Source organism: Malus domestica, chromosome 16 (genome assembly GCF_042453785.1).
Source record: "Malus domestica chromosome 16, GDT2T_hap1".
In the NCBI taxonomy this organism is placed as follows: Eukaryota; Viridiplantae; Streptophyta; class Magnoliopsida; order Rosales; family Rosaceae; genus Malus; species Malus domestica.
The window spans coordinates 14,162,607-14,179,878 of record NC_091676.1 but is presented as its reverse complement, the minus strand read 5'-3'; the positions used below and the strand labels follow the sequence as shown (position 1 = coordinate 14,179,878).

At 38.3% G+C, this 17,272-nt stretch overlaps 3 protein-coding genes across 5 annotated transcripts; all 3 read left to right on the top strand.

Moving 5' to 3' along the window:
* The first annotated feature begins 831 nt into the window (after positions 1–831).
* Positions 832–4,388, top strand: LOC103403804 (receptor-like cytosolic serine/threonine-protein kinase RBK2). Of its 2 annotated transcripts, none has more exons than XM_070815520.1 (9): positions 832–1,035; positions 1,748–1,866; positions 1,952–2,383; positions 2,514–2,765; positions 2,864–3,018; positions 3,106–3,185; positions 3,282–3,417; positions 3,529–3,678; positions 3,839–4,388. In XM_070815520.1, the coding sequence occupies exons 1-9, from the start codon at positions 968–970 to the stop codon at positions 4,019–4,021; spliced, it is 1,575 nt and encodes a 524-aa protein (XP_070671621.1). In that variant the 5' UTR covers positions 832–967; the 3' UTR covers positions 4,022–4,388. The 2 variants fall into 2 exon arrangements, with proteins under 2 accessions (XP_070671621.1, XP_017178993.3); XM_017323504.3 differs by lacking the exon at positions 832–1,035 and adding an exon at positions 1,544–1,657.
* Positions 4,389–8,736: 4,348 nt separating this feature from the next.
* Positions 8,737–11,709, top strand: LOC103403881 (probable prolyl 4-hydroxylase 4). Of its 2 annotated transcripts, none has more exons than XM_017323782.3 (7): positions 8,737–9,139; positions 9,231–9,288; positions 9,385–9,489; positions 9,783–9,840; positions 10,384–10,559; positions 11,042–11,111; positions 11,223–11,709. In XM_017323782.3, the coding sequence occupies exons 1-7, from the start codon at positions 9,009–9,011 to the stop codon at positions 11,516–11,518; spliced, it is 894 nt and encodes a 297-aa protein (XP_017179271.3). In that variant the 5' UTR covers positions 8,737–9,008; the 3' UTR covers positions 11,519–11,709. The 2 variants fall into 2 exon arrangements, with proteins under 2 accessions (XP_017179271.3, XP_028951700.2); XM_029095867.2 differs by having other exon boundaries at positions 8,771–9,139; positions 11,039–11,111.
* Positions 11,710–14,712: 3,003 nt separating this feature from the next.
* Positions 14,713–16,849, top strand: LOC103403806 (histidine-containing phosphotransfer protein 1). The gene is made up of 6 exons (XM_008342654.4): positions 14,713–15,298; positions 15,412–15,542; positions 15,683–15,751; positions 16,201–16,272; positions 16,397–16,469; positions 16,578–16,849. Exons 1-6 carry the CDS (start codon positions 15,239–15,241, stop codon positions 16,635–16,637), a joined length of 465 nt encoding a protein of 154 aa, XP_008340876.1. The 5' UTR covers positions 14,713–15,238; the 3' UTR covers positions 16,638–16,849.
* Positions 16,850–17,272: the final 423 nt, after the last annotated feature.

Genomic DNA, 17,272 nt, shown 5'->3' with positions numbered 1-17,272 from the left:
CAAGAAATGCTTTTGAAATTGTACTTTAGGTAATTAACGTAGTGCATCCTTTTGAGTGTACCATGGTTAATTCATATAAAATTAACAAACTGACGAGTTGATTGGATATGATATTATTAAGGGGTGATTTCTTTGTCAATACTAAATAGTAAGAGGGATAAATTTAGTGAACGAGAGATAAATTATCATTCCATGCTCAGGTCAAATTAAGACAAGTCTTAATAAGCTTTTAGGCTAATATGATACATGGAGAGAAAAACTTCGTTACATGCATCTGTGTTCAGGACCATATGACTTGTCCGTCCTATGCATGAAAGCAATTTGTATGACATGAGTATATTGTTGGAGTCCAATAAAATAAGAGAACATTGGAGAGAAACTAACATATGTCATTTTAATATCAGAACATAACACTATCGTGACGATATACCCGTACCATACAAGTCTTTCTCCTCATGCACAACACAGCCTACTGAATACTCCCTCCTCGTTTCAGACCGTTGATTGTTAATTATTGCCACATGTCAAAGACTCAGAAGACGTGTAAACTGTAAGAGTTGGGGAATCTCCATAACCATACATGCTTGCTTGCAAAGCCTTTTCACAAACATGCAAAAATTACACGTTATTTCTATTTACTTAAGAGTCTAAGACAGATCACATAGACTGGATTAAGAAGCTAATTAACGATGTGCCAATAACAATTAAAAGCCGATTTTTGTGCATTAATAGTCGCTGATTGTCCAAAAATGCAAGAATATTTAGTGGGAAAAAAGGGAAAAATCATGGCAGCCCCTATTTTCCATTTCTTTCTCTCTCTCTCTCTCTCTCTTGCTCTCTCTAGGTTTCTGTGTGTGTGGTGTGTCGTTTCCCTTGGCTTCTGAAACCTCCAGCGGCTCTCTTGGGTTGGTGGCAGCCTCTGAGAATTCATGGTTTAGGCCCCAGAATATGAACCAGAAACTTCTTCATGGTCATCGCCTCCGTGCCTGCTTTTCAGATCATAGCTTCTGGTTTGGCGGCTTTTGTCTCCAAGTAGTAAGCTTTTCAAACTCTCATCCTGCAATGGTAAAATTTTCATTTCCTCTTAGTAATATGAATGTCTATCCTAGGAGGTCGCATCTACTTGTCACATTGCATTCATTAGGGTAAAAATACGAGTCATTCCTCCTTGCAAACAAATCAAAATGTAACTTATGTGTAGAAATTTTTCTTGACATTTTTTAAACAAGTGACATTTTTCTTTTAAGCCAACTTAAATTGCATAGGGTAGCACATCCACTCCTAACCAATGTGACTACGCCTACGTCTGCTTCTTTATTTTGTGGTTATATCTTTGTATAATGTCTGACTATGGTTTGTTTCTTATATGCGAGGAGCTAAGCATTATGGTTTTGTTGTTACGTTATTCATTTGCACATGGTTTTGTTGGTTAAAATGTCACTTTCGATTTTTTTTTTTCTGGTTTTATTTTTGTTTGCTTGAATTTCCCTGTTCCTCAAGAGATGATGTTTCAACGGTTCTTCTATAATCCATACGCAAATCATTTGTTTGATTCTATATATCTAGAGATATTTATTTATGCATGTGTCATATTCTGTGGCCTTTTTCTTCCTATTTCCCTCCCCACTTGGATGGTCGGTACTGTAATACTACCATGGTTTGGCTGAATTTGCCCTTTAGGTTGCTTAATCTGTTAGGTTTTGGCATATTTTCTGTTCTTTGCTGACATATTGCTTCGTATGGGCAGCAATGGTTCCCGCGAAACGGCCAAAGACAATGAAGAAGCGCAGGCTACAACAAAGCCTTCTACTCTCGGAGGATCAAGAAGAGCACGAGCTGGATTCTCCGACTCTTTTTCAAGCCAAGGTAACGATTTTGTTTCCTGTTCTTTTACTAATATTGCAGATATATAGCAATGTGGTACTAATTATTTTGGGATTTGTCATGATAGACTTGAGATCTTTAAATTTGGATGAGGATGTCACAGTAGATGAGCCCTCTTCAAGAGGAGTTTCCGAGGATGAATATTGTCCGAGAAGCGTAGGATCCGAAACATCATCTCCCAAGGCCAGCACTTCAGACTCGGATGGAAGAGGTAGCATTGCTACTTCAGACTCGAATCCAAGAGCCAACCATCACCGGCGCGGTTTTTTTGGAATGTTGAAAAAAGGACCCCAAAATCCCTTCCCAACCTTCCCTCCTAAAGGTGCTAAAAAACCAAAACTCACCAGAAGGAAAACCAAAAGAATAAGAGAGGAATTCATTCCACAGCCCAACTCTCCTGCCCCTAGGTCTTTCGATGCTGACTTTTGCCGCTTCAAATCTTCCTGGAAGAATTACTCATTCCTAGAGCTCCAAGCCGCAACCAACAACTTCAGCCACGGTTTATATACTCACATTTCTTTAGAGCAATATTACATTGCATTAATCGTATATCGCTAGAATTATGATCTTCTAGAAAGGTTGTCATTGTCTTATATGCTCATAGAACTTTTCGATTTGTCTTCTTGAAGAGAACTTGATCGGGGAGGGAGGCTATGCTGACGTTTACAAGGGAACATTGGAAGATGGACAGATTGTCGCAATCAAATGCCTGACTCGCGGTACTCAAGAAGAAATGACTGCAGACTTCTTATCTGAGCTTGGTGTCATAGTTCATGTTGACCATCCTAATATTGCGAAATTGATTGGCTACGGGGTTGAAGGAGGGATGCATCTTGTTCTACATTTGTCTCCCCATGGAAGCCTATCGTCTATACTTTATGGTTTGTTTATCATTGCAAATCTTTTGAACACCAGAATTTCTTCCAATTTCACAAACAAGTGACTCATTGGTTTTGTTTCTTCGTCGCGTGTTTTCTAGGACCGAGAGAGAATCTGGATTGGGACATCAGATATAAAGTCGCTTTAGGGACGGCTAAGGGTCTACTGTATCTTCATGAAGGGTGCCAGAGAAGAATTATTCACAAAGATATTAAGGCTTCTAATATTTTACTGGCAGAGGATTTCGAGCCTCTGGTACACCCTCTTTGATCAATTAATACAAAGGATTACCGAAAAGCTGCATTACGTTAATAATTCTCTGTTACTCCAATTTGAATCCAGATATCTGATTTTGGGCTTGCAAAATGGCTACCAGATTCATGGACTCACCATATTGTATCGAAATTCGAAGGCACATTTGGGTTTGTTAATCCAAAATATTTAGATTTTTTATTTTGTACTAAATTAGTTTTGTTTTTCTAATCATTTGACATTATTCCATTCCCCAATCATGACAGATATCTTCCTCCCGAGTTTTTCATGCACGGCATAGTAGATGAAAAAACCGATGTCTATGCCTACGGGGTGCTAATATTAGAGCTCATCACCGGCAGGCAAGCTTTGGATAGGTCACATAAAAGCCTTGTCATGTGGGTACGTTCGCTTCTGTGTACCTCGGTTTCTTGTTTAATTTTTGTAGGTAGTTAAGAAGTATACTGGAATACTTGTTGACAAATTCGATCTGACTGAAACATTACTTTCCAGGCCAAACCTTTGCTCTCTATGAATAATATGAATGAGCTAGTTGATCCATGCCTTGGCGATGCCTATGATTTGAAAGAAATGAAACGTCTTGTGTTAACTGCTTCGTTTTGTATACACCAGTCTTCAGTGAATCGACCGCAAATGAGCCAGGCATGTAATTATTTCTAGCAATGACTGCTCACAAGTTTGATTTTACAGTGCCAATATATGTGATGACCTAACTAACAAGGTTTTTTTTTTTTTTTGGTCAGAACTTAACTAACTAGTTTGTGTTGCGTTTTGTTTTAATTTTGTTTTAAATCCGCTGCAGATAGTCGAAATTTTAGAAGGCGATGAAGGCAGTTTGGAGTACGCTACAAAACGTCAAAAGTCTAAACTTCAAAGGACGTATTCGGAGGAGCTCTTGGATGCAGATGACTACAACTCAACCAAGTGTTTAAGTGATAGAGAGAAACAACTGGAGTTTATCTTGGGCACTTCTAATGAGGCCTAAACTTTCTATGTATGGGGTGTTGGGGTAGTTGAATTTGTTTCTTAAGGCCGGATTCACATTGCTCTGAAATCCGTCCACGGACCAAAAACGCTAGACAGTTTCAGAAGCAGAAAACGATGAGCATGCAAGAGAAGGAAGAGAAGAGCAAAGGACGTTTGTGGGAGATGTTAATGTTATATGTGCTTTGTTAATTACTCATCGTCTGTACAATGAATGTAATCGAAACGACGTCTGAATGAGAGAAAAGCTTGAAGGGAGAGGGTGAGTGGTTTTAGTGAGCATGTATGTACAGCTGCTGGAACAAGTGAGAAGGTGATTTCTCATGAAGGGCGAACGTCTTCGAATGGAGAAATTTTTGTGACAGAAACACGAGTGTTACGTCACGTGTTTTTATGTATGCGGTGGGAAATTTTATTTTTTAAGTTATTAACTATTTAACACACATATCCCATTATTTGTATAGTGACACGTGATGTACCACCTCATATGCCGGTCACACTGAAAAATCTTTCATTCGAATCAAAAAACCCTCAAGGAAAAGGATTAAAGGGGAAAGAGCACTAAAAATAGGGGTAAAACCATCATAACACAATTAAACGAATTTTCTATTGGGTTTTTAAGTCAAAATAGTCTTTAAAATTGACATAACTCCTAACGTTGGTCCTTGAGACTTAAAACGGTAATAAGTGGGCTTTTCTATCGTCAGTCATTTTGATCATTATGTGAAAAAATCTAGGTTAATTTGAGGGTATTTTTGTCAAATCAACCTCTTCACTTGAATTGGTGATTTCTTCAATTTCACAGAGATTTTTCATGGAAGACCAAAATGATTGACAATGAACAATCTCTGAAATTGCTTCCATTAATTTTAAATTTCGGAGACCAAAGTGACAAGTTATATAACTTTGAAGCAATGTTCGAAAACGCAGCCTAGGCGGCCACCTAGGCGCTGGGCGGTGGTTCGCCGCCGCGATTTAAACCAAAATCGTTGAAGAAATCAGAAAGGGTATTAGGCGGCGCCTAGACAGTCATTGGGCGGGCTAGGCGGCTTCGATGGTAAGTTGATTACAACGTTGTTCTTTTGCTGTGGTACTGTGGTTGGACAACTGGGCGACCATCCTGACAATTTCGATCTACAATTGCAGAGAAATGAAGTAAGACGATTTGGATGCCGCTGGGATGAGAGCGATAACCATGGATCTGCAATTAAAGAGTAAAGATGTGGGACGAGATAGATCTGCAATTGCAAGGTAAAGAAGAGGGATGGCTTGGCTGGGAAGAGAGAGAGAGAGAGAGAAAGGTTTCTGCAATGGTAGAGAAAGGTGATGGAGCGGGACAACAACTGAGCTTGGATAATTAGAGCTAGGGTTTTTCTTTTCTTTTTTAAAGGGAGAGGAAGGTGAAGGGGCCATGAGGTTGGGAGCCCAAAGTGGGCTGAATGTCCAGCAATGAGTGTCTTAAAAAACTAGGGAATAAACTGTTTTTTTATTAATAAGAAAACAAGGCCCAATTCATTTTTAATGAAAAACAAAGGTCCAACAATGATTAAAATAAATAGGGTGATTAAATGTTACAAAATCAACATAAAAAGTCTTAAATTTTTACACGTATACTTAAATTCACCTAGGCACTAAGCGCCAGCCGACCGCCTGACTATCGCCTAGCATTTTTTAGAACCTTGTTTTGAAGTGGTTATGTCACAGCCCGTCCCGGGATTTTATTTATCGAGGACGTGAAATGACGGGATTACCCTCGACGATTATTAAGGTATGTGTGTGTGTAACATATTATTTGGACTAAATACACATATTCCATAAGCTTTTGGAAAATTATTTAAGTTGGATTAAAATTTGGGTTGTAAATTTTTGTGGTTAGGGAATGAAGTTGTGACTTGTTTTTGGGTGGACCACACAACACACACACGGGACAACCCTCACCTTTCCCCCGTGCTCTCTCTCTCCCCTCTTCGTTTCAGTCTCATTCTCTCTCTCTCGAAATTGTACGGACAAAGGGCCAAACCTTCGAACTTTCACGGATCGACGCCAAAAAGGTAAGGTTCTTCATCCTTTCGACCTCATGAGTTGAATGGTACTAGTTTTAGAACGGGAAACCTTAGAAATCACGTTGAAAACTCGAGGTCCGATTTGAGTATTGTTCATGCATTCGTGGTGTGTTGATTTTCAGGGAATTCTAAGCTTACAGTGAGCTTAGTGAGGTCCTAAGGAAGTTCGGAATACTTAGTTTGAAGGTTTTGGACGTCGGGATCGTTGAGTTCGAAGACAGTGAGCTTAGTGAGGTCCTAAGGAAGTTCGGAATACTTAGTTTGAAGGTTTTGGACGTCGGGATCGTTGAGTTCGAAGTTGGCCAGTTTTCTTGGAATTTCTCCGGTGAGATTTCATAGTTTTTAGAGCCTTAAAGTAGTGTAACGTGAATCTACATGCTTAGGGCTTCATTTTGATATAAAATGCGTGAAAAATGGTTGAGAAATGACGGAGAACAAGGAGATTGAAAAATCTCCAGTTTTCCGGCCACCGGAAAAACCAGTCCGGCAAGCCCAAGGTAGGAGACGCGCGTGGGGGTGCGTGGACCCGTGCCTGTCCAGGCGCTTGGGGGCGCGTGACAAGCCCAAATTTTTTTCTAAAAATATGTCGACGTTCGTGACGTCGAGTAGGTCACTGTGGTATATTCATATACCCAAATTGAGCACCGTATGAGAAGTTATTACGAATTGTCGGTTATGTGCTTTAAATAATGTTGTTTTAGTTGTTTTGCATATAGGTGATACCTATCCTGAGGACGAGCGCATCCAGGGACGTCATGGGGGTTACGACCCTTCAACTTATCAATGAGTGGGCAGTTATTTTCTGTATTTACCTATATACTATTGATTTTCCCATAAATTGAATTTAAATGAAAGTATGTTCTAAAATGCCATGCATGCATATTGTGAATTATATGAATTGATATTTGATGCATATATATATATATATATATGTGTGTGTGTGTGTGTGTGTGTGAATTGGTGTTGTGGACGCACAGGTGAGTATCAGGTGAGTTTTATGTTATTCATGTGAATTATTAATGATGTGAATTGTGTTGAGAGCTCATAACCTGCACCCCTGGTGTTAGTGCTTATAGGATTCATCGCACTGCACGCTCACCTTGGATACAAGTAGGTGCATGTCGTACAGACCATGAGAGGGTTCCGACATGCTAGTCGTACAGATCACTAGAGATGGTTCCGACTGGTAGGTGACCTTAGATTATACGCGCAGATGATTGATGAGAGAAGCACTAGAGCGTATTATTTCACCATTCTTGTCGTACAGACTACTTCAGGTAATTCTGACTTATGTGCAGAGTCGTGCCATACAGGTCACCGTGGTGACTCCGGCTGGATTGGATATTGAGATATAGAATTAACCGTACAGGACCAACTGCAGGGTCTCCGGTTGATTCATTATGTCACCTGTTATATTGATGCATCCATATTCTGTCATTGACATTATTGCATGACATACTTGCTGGATTTTGGTAAAGATTAATGTTTTGAGAGATTTGAACAAATATTATGCTATTATGTTATTTTTTGGGAAAGTATACATGTTTTACAGTGAGGGGTTAGAAATGTTTTAAATGAAATGTTTTGGAAAACTTTGGTATTACTGACCCACTCAATTTTGTTTTGCGCCCCTCCAGGTTCTAGTTAGCAGTTGGTGGCTCACGAGGTTTTCTTCGGCGTTCTGACAGACTTCCTACATGTAGGACTCACCTGCGGGTGTTGTAATTTAATTATAGTCCTACTTGACTGCACCTAGTATTTATGCTCTGAAATTGTGTACTGCACACTTAAACTTACTCTAGCATGCTAGTTGGATATTATTGCTAGTAGTTGGTTTTTATTCCTTCGTATTTCTCATATCTTTTGCTTCCGCATCGCACTTTTGGTTACGTCACGCTCACGTGACGACCAGCATGCCTTGATTATAGGATCGAGGTGTATCAGGTTATGCACTATGCTTTGCTATTTCACACAACAAACAAATCCATATTTGAATTAATGAAACACTCATTTGCCCAATCAATTTAGTTTCAAGCTTAATTATTATCTTCAATTGTTCATAAATTTATCACTTATCATAAAATGAGATCGAAAAAAATATGATTTATCTAACAAACACAAAAGTTTAACAAACATGAAACATTAGCCATAAAAGAAAATGATTCAAGTTCTTTCCAATGTTGAAAGAAATCTCTAAGTTAGAATTTTCTTTGTGATTGAACTTATGAAATATTTACTTGAAATGAGAATTGATATATGATTCTTGGTTTCTTGTGTATTTAATAACACAGTTCCTTATTTGATAATCGAAAAACGAGGAATTAGAGTGACTAAGAAAAATAGTTGATCATATTCACTTTGATTTCATGAGTTCTACATTTTAAATAGGTAAACATATCATTAACGACATTACTCGTTATAACATGCTTATGTAGATGGAGCAAAAATGTTATGTATAGAAGTGAGAATATGATTAACTTCTCTCTTAACGAAACTAATTTTTAGCTTCTCGATATCAGATTATCATTATGTATTATAATACAAGAACTACATGTATTTTTTTTATTTTGAATGTGTTAGTTAACGTAAGAAACAGCAGAACAATTGTAAGTAAGTAAATAAATATTGCCCTAGTGGACAAAGATTTTAAAATAGAAAATCATGTCTCAGCAGTCGAATCTAATGAATTGAAGAAAAATTCGATAAGAAAATTAGGAAGAGAGCGTGGGAAAAATAAAAATAAATGTGCGAAACAGTAAAGTTAAAAAGTAAGATGCAGAAGACATGGCGGCAGCCACAGGTGGTTAACAGCAGCACTGCACTGAGATATGGGTTAGGAATTTAGGATCGGGATTAGAAATTCAATTGACATTGACACAGTCTGTCTCTCTCCGTCTCAGAGATTGAGAATCCGACCGAGCACTGATGACTAGGGCTTGCCTTCACCTCCTCCTCCTCCTCTTCTTCTTCCTGCTCTCAATCTGCTCCACCTCCTCTTCTGCTTCCACCTTCACCGTCAATCCGTCCAAAGTCAAACAGATCTCACGGAACCCTAGGTCTCTTTCTAAACTAACAGTGTTTTGTTTTTAATTTTTCGATTGGAATTGGATTGATGTGATTGGAATGGATTGGATGATCAATTTGCAGAGCTTTCGTGTACGAAGGTCTGCTGACGGACGCCGAGTGCGATCACTTGATCTCCATCGTGAGTTTACGCGCATTTCAATCTTTTAATTTATTCAATTCTGATTTTTTTTTTCTCTCACGCTTTTATCAATGTGTTTGATTTCATTGTGAATAGGCGAAATCGGAGCTGAAGAGATCCGCCGTCGCCGATAACTTGTCCGGTCAGAGCAAGCTCAGCGAGGTCCGGACCAGCTCCGGAATGTTCATTCCCAAGGCCAAGGTCTCTGCTTCTTTTTTCTCTCCCTTTTTCATTTCTGATCATTTTTATATCATATGCATGTGTTCCTTAACTATATATACTACTTTTGTTAGGCTTTGCTAATTGCCAATTGCCATTAAATTTTACGTTTGTAGCCCGAAGTGCATTGATTACATTATAAATGTGTGTATATAGACACGCCGTGGATGTTTGATTGTTGACGGGATGATCATCGGTCATGAATTGGATTGCAAGTCACCAACGTATGGATGTATATCAAATGTGGTTTTTTACAACTTAAATTCGTTATGTAGGATCCCATTGTTGCTGGTATTGAGGATAAGCTTGCAACATGGACATTTCTTCCAAAAGGTAAACCCTTTGCCGAAGAATACTGGTTGTATTGTTCTTTTCTTATAACCTTCAACAGGTAGTTAACTTTGAATAATACAATTAATATTCACAGTCATACCTTGTCGAATCATGGATCAAAATTGTTGTCCCTTTATTGAGGTCCTCGTATGTTGCATTGACAGGGCCATATATTTAGATTTTAGCAATACGACGTGTTTCTTTTCCTTCTTTGCTTATAATTGATGTTTAGATGTTTTGATGAAGAAGATTGAAGTGAAAACCGAGTATAAATAAGGGAAGATAATCAAAATACGACGAGCATAACTTTTGGTAATATTGTTACTGCTACTGAATTGGGTGAACATGGGAAAAACAGATGCTAACTTGAATGTTTGGAGAGTCATGTTTGTAAGATTTCAGAGGTTATCTATTCTTCCGACATCAAAAGCATTGCAAATATTGGATTGAGAAAGAAAGAATGATGTGATGAAAATTTAAAAAACGTTTTCATTTTCATTGCTGGGGCAATCTTACATGTGATATGTGTTTCTTGACTTTCAGAAAATGGTGAAGACATACAAGTATTGAGATATGAACCTGGGCAGAAATATGCACCACACTATGATTACTTTGTTGACAAGGTCAATATTGCTAGGGGTGGACACCGCGTAGCAACTGTACTGATGTATCTCACTGATGTGGCCAAAGGTGGTGAAACTGTGTTCCCTGAAGCAGAGGTTAGCTGCATTATTCACCTCCTGGATTCTGTAATTTTTATTGAGCTAACTCGAGCACCATTGAACAGATTAGTGTTACCAGAATTTCTATGTGATAGTTGTCTAACAACATAGGGATCATCTAATCTGTATCCTGGAAGATTTATTTTCATAAGCCACCCCTGGCTGCTCTTGGATTGGTAATATTAGCATGACTGACGTGCTCGTGAATCTGCATTACGTTGTTCTCTATTGCATTTGAATTAGCAAAAATGTTGGTAATGGTTATAGTTCTTTCAACAATTGTCTATTATAAAAATTATGAAAAACTAAAAGGATACGGAGGCATAGAAAGTAAGATAAAAAAATTACTAGTTCTGTTAATTGGTTGAGAGTCTTGAGACGGGGTTGGGTAGTAGAGTATAAAGAAGTTTTTAGCAGCTTGATTGTATGCTTTAGTTAATGTTGTTAATAATTATTTTTGTAAACCACTCTGGCTGCAGATACCTTCACGCCGTAAGGCTGCAGAAATAGATCACAGTCTCTCTGAGTGTGCAAAGAAAGGAATTGCAGGTAAGCTCTATATAAAATTATAAATTAATACAGCTTTTATCAAAATATAGAAATTGTTGTAGAAAAGTTGATGTATTCTGTTGCTTCTCTCTTCACCTTGGAAATATTCAGTGAAACCACGACGAGGAGATGCCCTTCTTTTCTTCAGTCTCACCCCACATGCTGTTCCAGACCCGAACAGTCTCCATGCGGGTTGCCCAGTGATTGAAGGTGAGAAATGGTCAGCAACGAAGTGGATTCATGTTGACTCGTTTGACAAGAACTTGGATGCTGGCGGGAACTGTGGAGATCTGAATGAGAGTTGTGAGAGATGGGCTGCCCTTGGGGAATGCACCAAGAACAGAGAGTATATGGTTGGAACTCCCGACCTTCCTGGCTACTGTAGGAGGAGTTGTAAGGTATGTTAGAATTCACCTCGTGATTTCCACGCGGAGCATCTGTTGGAGGCTTCCTGTTCCTGTTGCGGTCATTCACTAATTTTTTGGGTTATAACTGTACTGTTACTATTTGAAACGAAATTCGGCGATAGAAACCACCAAAAGAAATGTGTCCATGTATATTCTTGAGACCTGAAATAACGACTTGAAGTTTTACACTACGTTTAAAGATCTAGCTGATTGCTTGGAGTATTACGCTATGTGTATGTTTATAATTTCACACTATTCGACCATTTTGTTCTCCATTAGGAGGAGTTGTAATATTATCCATGTCGCAACTCGCATTTCACGTGCTTGAAGTTTGAGAGCTGAGACGTTTGCACTTGCGCACCGCCATTTACATGCGTTATTGCGCATCATGAGAAAGAGAGATGCAAGTACTTGATATGCTTATACACCAAATCATATTAGAATTTTCGCAAGGTTCAATTCGTCCTGATTTTCAGTGGTGTCACACATAGATTTTCTTATAATTTTGTAAGCCACATAAATTAAAGTATGTACTTTCTTATATATGTTTGATTGGGGGTTGAAATAGTCGTGCCATGCCACGATGTCTGCAACTTGAGATGGCCTCACTTAGATTCCCACCACCATGATTAGAAGGGAGGGAGGCCCCTCCCCCAAGTAAGAGTAGTGGTCCTTATTCCTTTGCATGTATGTCCTACCATTAGGTCATTTGGCACATCCGATGCATTCTATGATTTGGTAACTCATAGAAAAAGCATGGGACACATGTCAATATTGTGTTCAAGCTCGGTCAACCCCCCCAGTGCTCGATTATACGAGAGTTGAGGTTGTAAACAAAGAGATTTTCTAGTATGTACCGTCTATACTATACACTGACGTCTATAGTTGTTGGATCATTCATTGTTGAATTCGGTCTGTACATTGGCGCATGGTAAAAGTATTGGTAACGGATTTTGGGCGCCACTAACAGGATATTTGAATATAAAGAAAGGAAGGAAGGTGCTAAATTGCTACTTGTAGAATTAAGGTGACGCCAATGATTCCTTATCGTGTTTTATCAACCATGAGTCTGTAACTTGAATTTACTTGGGATGGTCAAGTTTCTAGACGCTGATGTATGTCGAACAATGCATCAACGATCAAAAGCTATCCAGTCGCACGTGGACAACTGAGCTTTTGAGTTTGGCAATATCCAACTATATGAATGGAGCACAAATAGCTACAACCTTTGAAGTATTAAACAACTAAATAAGAATATGTTCCATTTATCTATAGGAATATAAGAATATGTTTCCACCCAAATGCTACAATTTTCATCACCATTTATGAAAAAAAAATTAGAATATAACAAGACACCTTACTTTGTCTTTTGAGAAAAAAACAAAGAGAAAATATAGAGGAGGATTCTCTCTCGACAGTTTTGACATTTCCGAACTGTCCAAAGCTCACCCAACGGAGCAATTTTCTTGAATTGAAAAAGGTTTAGGTTTAAGGAGGAGGGCTTCGACAAACACAATTGGCCCTCTGTGTTTTTGGTTGACAAAACACAATCCACAGTTGATTACTACAGCAACAGCTGTAAGATAGATTTCAAGATCCTCTTATATTTCGGGATTGCTTATTGGACCAAGAAATAAACAAACAATTTTTTTATTTAGATACAAGAGCAACATTCTAGGATAGATATGAATGTTTTGAATTACTTGAATTACAAGTCTCGAGAAATAAACAAACATTCATCAAATATGGCATGAAGATTGGAAGGTACATTTAACATGGTAGAGCTTCCAACTTCTAAGTCTCGAAGATTAGGTGGTCTTATCAAGTTGAGATCCTCTTTATATCCCATTGTTCGGAGCTCAATGATTAAGAAGTTTGGATTGTTCAAGAGAGATCCGAACCCTTATTTGATGTGAGGAGGGTTAATAAAATGTGTTAATAAGGACCGTATGATTAATTTGAGTGGTGTATATTTTTTAATCATTGAGCTCCAGACAATGAAATTAGAAGAAATCTTAACACGTCTTACCAAACCTACTTAATTCACGATTTTGGCGAATGATAATTCTGCCACATGGGATATTGGGATGGGGTGGCATTTGATTAGTTGGGGATTATTCTAATAATTATCTTTAATTTTAATAACCCTAAAATCCCTAACAAGCTGGCCGGGGTTTAGTTCCAACCAGCCAAATCGCTAACAGCTTGTAAATCACAGGTCCTGTTCCCTCTATATGTGGAGCATAGACCACGCCTTTTTGTTTTTTTAATAAGTTGTAGAAAGTTAGCTAAGATTTTAATCGGATTTTATTTTCTTGGGCGATGCATTTACTTTTGTATCCGGTTATAGAATTCTCTTTAATAATCTTAGCATTGGGCGGTACGAAATAAACAGTTGATAGTGAAAAGAGAGTTTATTTTTTTGTCCCTTTAAAAATGGGACAACTGGTAGTGAAGTCACGATAGTTTACCATTTCTATGGTCGGGTAAAGACATTTTAGCCTTTATTGGCTACTATCGTGTAATTCACCAGTGTCATGAATCAAACCAAAACGAGTTGTGTTGAATACAAAGTTGAGCAACATGAGCCTATAACCCGAGTGAACTCAAGCCCTAACGATGCCAAATGATCCCAAACTCAAACTTGAGTCCAAATTGTGAAGCCTAGGTTGACCTTCCAACTCGTTTAAGTTTCACCCTACGTCTTATGTTAATTAAAAATTTGCAACCAATTTTTTTTATTAGGGCTTAGGGCTCTTTAAAGCCTTTCAAATCAAATGGGTTAAGGTCGAAACCAAATAGAATTGGCCGCCAATCGAACCAAACTAGAACATGTTTAGAACTGGGTTGATTTTGTTTTTCTTGATAATTTATATTCATGAAATAAGCTTAATGAACTGTATAAAAACTTTGATTCGTTTCACAATTATAAGTATGAATTGAGCAGAACCGCAGCATTCCCAAATGATAACAACGGACTTGGATTCTCTGCCCTCCAATTTCTGTGCCCTCCTCGTGCCCTCCTGTTTTTATAGTCACGGTTAAGCCACGTCAACATTTTATATTATTATTTCTTTTTGTTTTATTATTTTTATAAAAAAATAATATAAAATATCGTGACCACACAAAACAGGAGGGCACGGAGAAGGCATCTAAATGAGAGGGCAGAGAATCCTAGTCCGATAACAACACATGGAACGACTTTACCACCACCGTAACATTCCAGTCGACATGTCTTTCTCCAAGCCTAGGGTTTATTCCTTGAGAAAAAGCCCATAGACTTGAAAAATGTACAAAATTACAAGAAAAACAAAGGTGGAGAGAGAGAGAGAGAGAGAGTGTATAGTGTATTGTGCAGGAGGTTAAATGCTAATAATAAATTAATATTATTATTATATATAAAGGAGGGCAAGTGGTGGGGTCTGTGATTCTGTGGGAAAAATAGTAAAAAGCAGAGCACATATCCACATAAAGAGGTAGAAGGGGAGGTCAGACTCTACCCGTACTAGACAGTAGACAAATACCCCAAAGCAAGCAGCTTTTGGATTTTGTTTTTTCACATTGAATTCACCAAACCCTTTTTCTAGGTTTTTATACTTTTGGACTCCCTGATTTGTGCAATAATTCCTCAAGATCTGCAATTCAAGGCACAAGCTTTTCTCACCTGGCTGGCTCTCTTTCGCTTACTCTGTCTGTGTGGAGAGGAACAAAAGCAAAGACATGGAGGTGGGGCAAATGCAGAGACAGTGGGTTGACTACACAAAATCCCTGTTCCTGGAGGTAAACGCAACAGAGAAGTGTGAAATTTAAGCTAAATCACAGATGGGTTCGTTTTGTTTTTGTTGTATTTGCTTGTTCTGTTCCTGATATTTTGTTTTTTGGGGTGAGAGAAGGGGTTTTTGGATGGTCAGTTTTTGCAGCTCCAACAGCTGCAGGATGAGAGCAACCCAGATTTTGTTGTTGAAGTGGTGTCCCTTTTCTTTGAAGATTCTGAGAAGCTTCTCAATGATCTCACCAGAGCTCTGTAAGAATCCAAGATCTTACCTTTTCACTATCGTTTCTTCTCTAGGATTGGATTGGACCGGATTGATTTGTGTGGTGCTCATAGTTTGCTCTGGATACTTTGAGGAGTGCATGATTTTCCTTTTTTTTTTGTTTGCACAGTGAACAACCAACTGTAGACTTCAAAAGGGTTGATGCCCATGTTCACCAGTTCAAGGGTAGTAGCTCCAGGTACACTTCAATTTTGCTTATTTTTTTGCCTATGAAAAAGAAACATGAATTGAAGTAGCAAAAGTTGGTCCTTTTTTGAATTTCTTAGTTGATTTTATAGTTGGAACTGCTCATTTTACCGTTTCGAACTCCTAGTTGTATAGTTTGTTGGACAGTTTTGCATTTTGTTCAACCTGAGATAAATCCAATTTGTACATGCTTGGATAGATTAAACTTCGGGAAATAATTTTCACACGCCCCTTTTTCCCTCTGCACTCCCTCTTTTCTAGTCTTTGGATTGAATAGTTCAAACAGAAAAAGGGTAGGAGTACAGAAGGAGAAAATGGGAGTGTGATCATTATTCATTACCCTAAACTTAATCTAGTTCAGATATAGGGGCATAGGTTTGAGAGCAAATTGCTGTTCATGTTTAATTGAATGTGTTTGATGAGAGTTTTTGTGCTCAACAGTATTGGTGCGCAAAGAGTTAAAAATGCCTGCATTGCTTTCCGCAATTTCTGCGAGGAACAGAACACTGAAGGGTGATTTTACTTTACTCTAAGCATTCCTATATAGTGTTTTTCTTTTGCATTTATTTCTTTCTTAATCAGCTCTCGAAGTTGTAAGGTCTTGAACCATGAAAACTGAAAAACTTTTCGTTAGCAGGTGTGTTAGATGTGTTCAACAAGTAAAGCATGAGTACTACCTCGTGAAGAGCAAGCTTGAAACTCTCTTCGCGGTGAGTAGAATTGTATAGACGCTTAACGTTGCTTATTATGTGTAACTTTAATTGTTCCAATTACTTAATCTTTTTTTTTTTTCCAAAATTAAATATTGTTGATTTCAGATGGAGCAACAAATTATGGCAGCTGGCGGGTCGATTCCTATGTTGGAATTGAATTTCTAAGCCTACAATTGTGAAAAGAAACAAGAAGGTTAGGGTGGTTGGAGAGATCTCGCCACATGAGTATTGTATAACACCTCTCTTAATTGATTGAAATTTCTCTTTACTGTTGAATTTGTGCTTGTATGAATGTTATGAGTAGTAGTTTTTCCATCTGGTGCCACTTCTTGATGAACCTTTAACCTTGTTATTATGAAAAGGAGTTTCCCTTCCAAGACTAGCTGGTGATATGCTTTATTGCTTAATTACTTTACCTATTCATGTCTTTGGGTCGTTGTGATTGAAACTGCGGCTGCGCAAACCGATCCCAAGTTTTTGTATTCGACTAGGGTTTTGATCGTGAGAATCTCCAGCCTGCAGTTTCTGCTTTTGTGGAAACTTTGAAAGGGCTCAAGTTTGTGTTGCCCATTCCTCGTTGTTGGTATTGTTATGTTAGGGAAATGATTTTACACTCGCTCTTTATCCTCTTGCACTCCCCCTCTTATTTTTGGCCACAGGATTGTACAAATCAAACGGTTGATCAAGGACAGAAACAAGCAGGTAAGCGCGGTAGGAGAAAAGAAAGTGCGAAAATCATTTCCCGTGTATTATTAGTAGAATTACATGCCTACCATTCGTATCAATCCTTAGTTGTCATC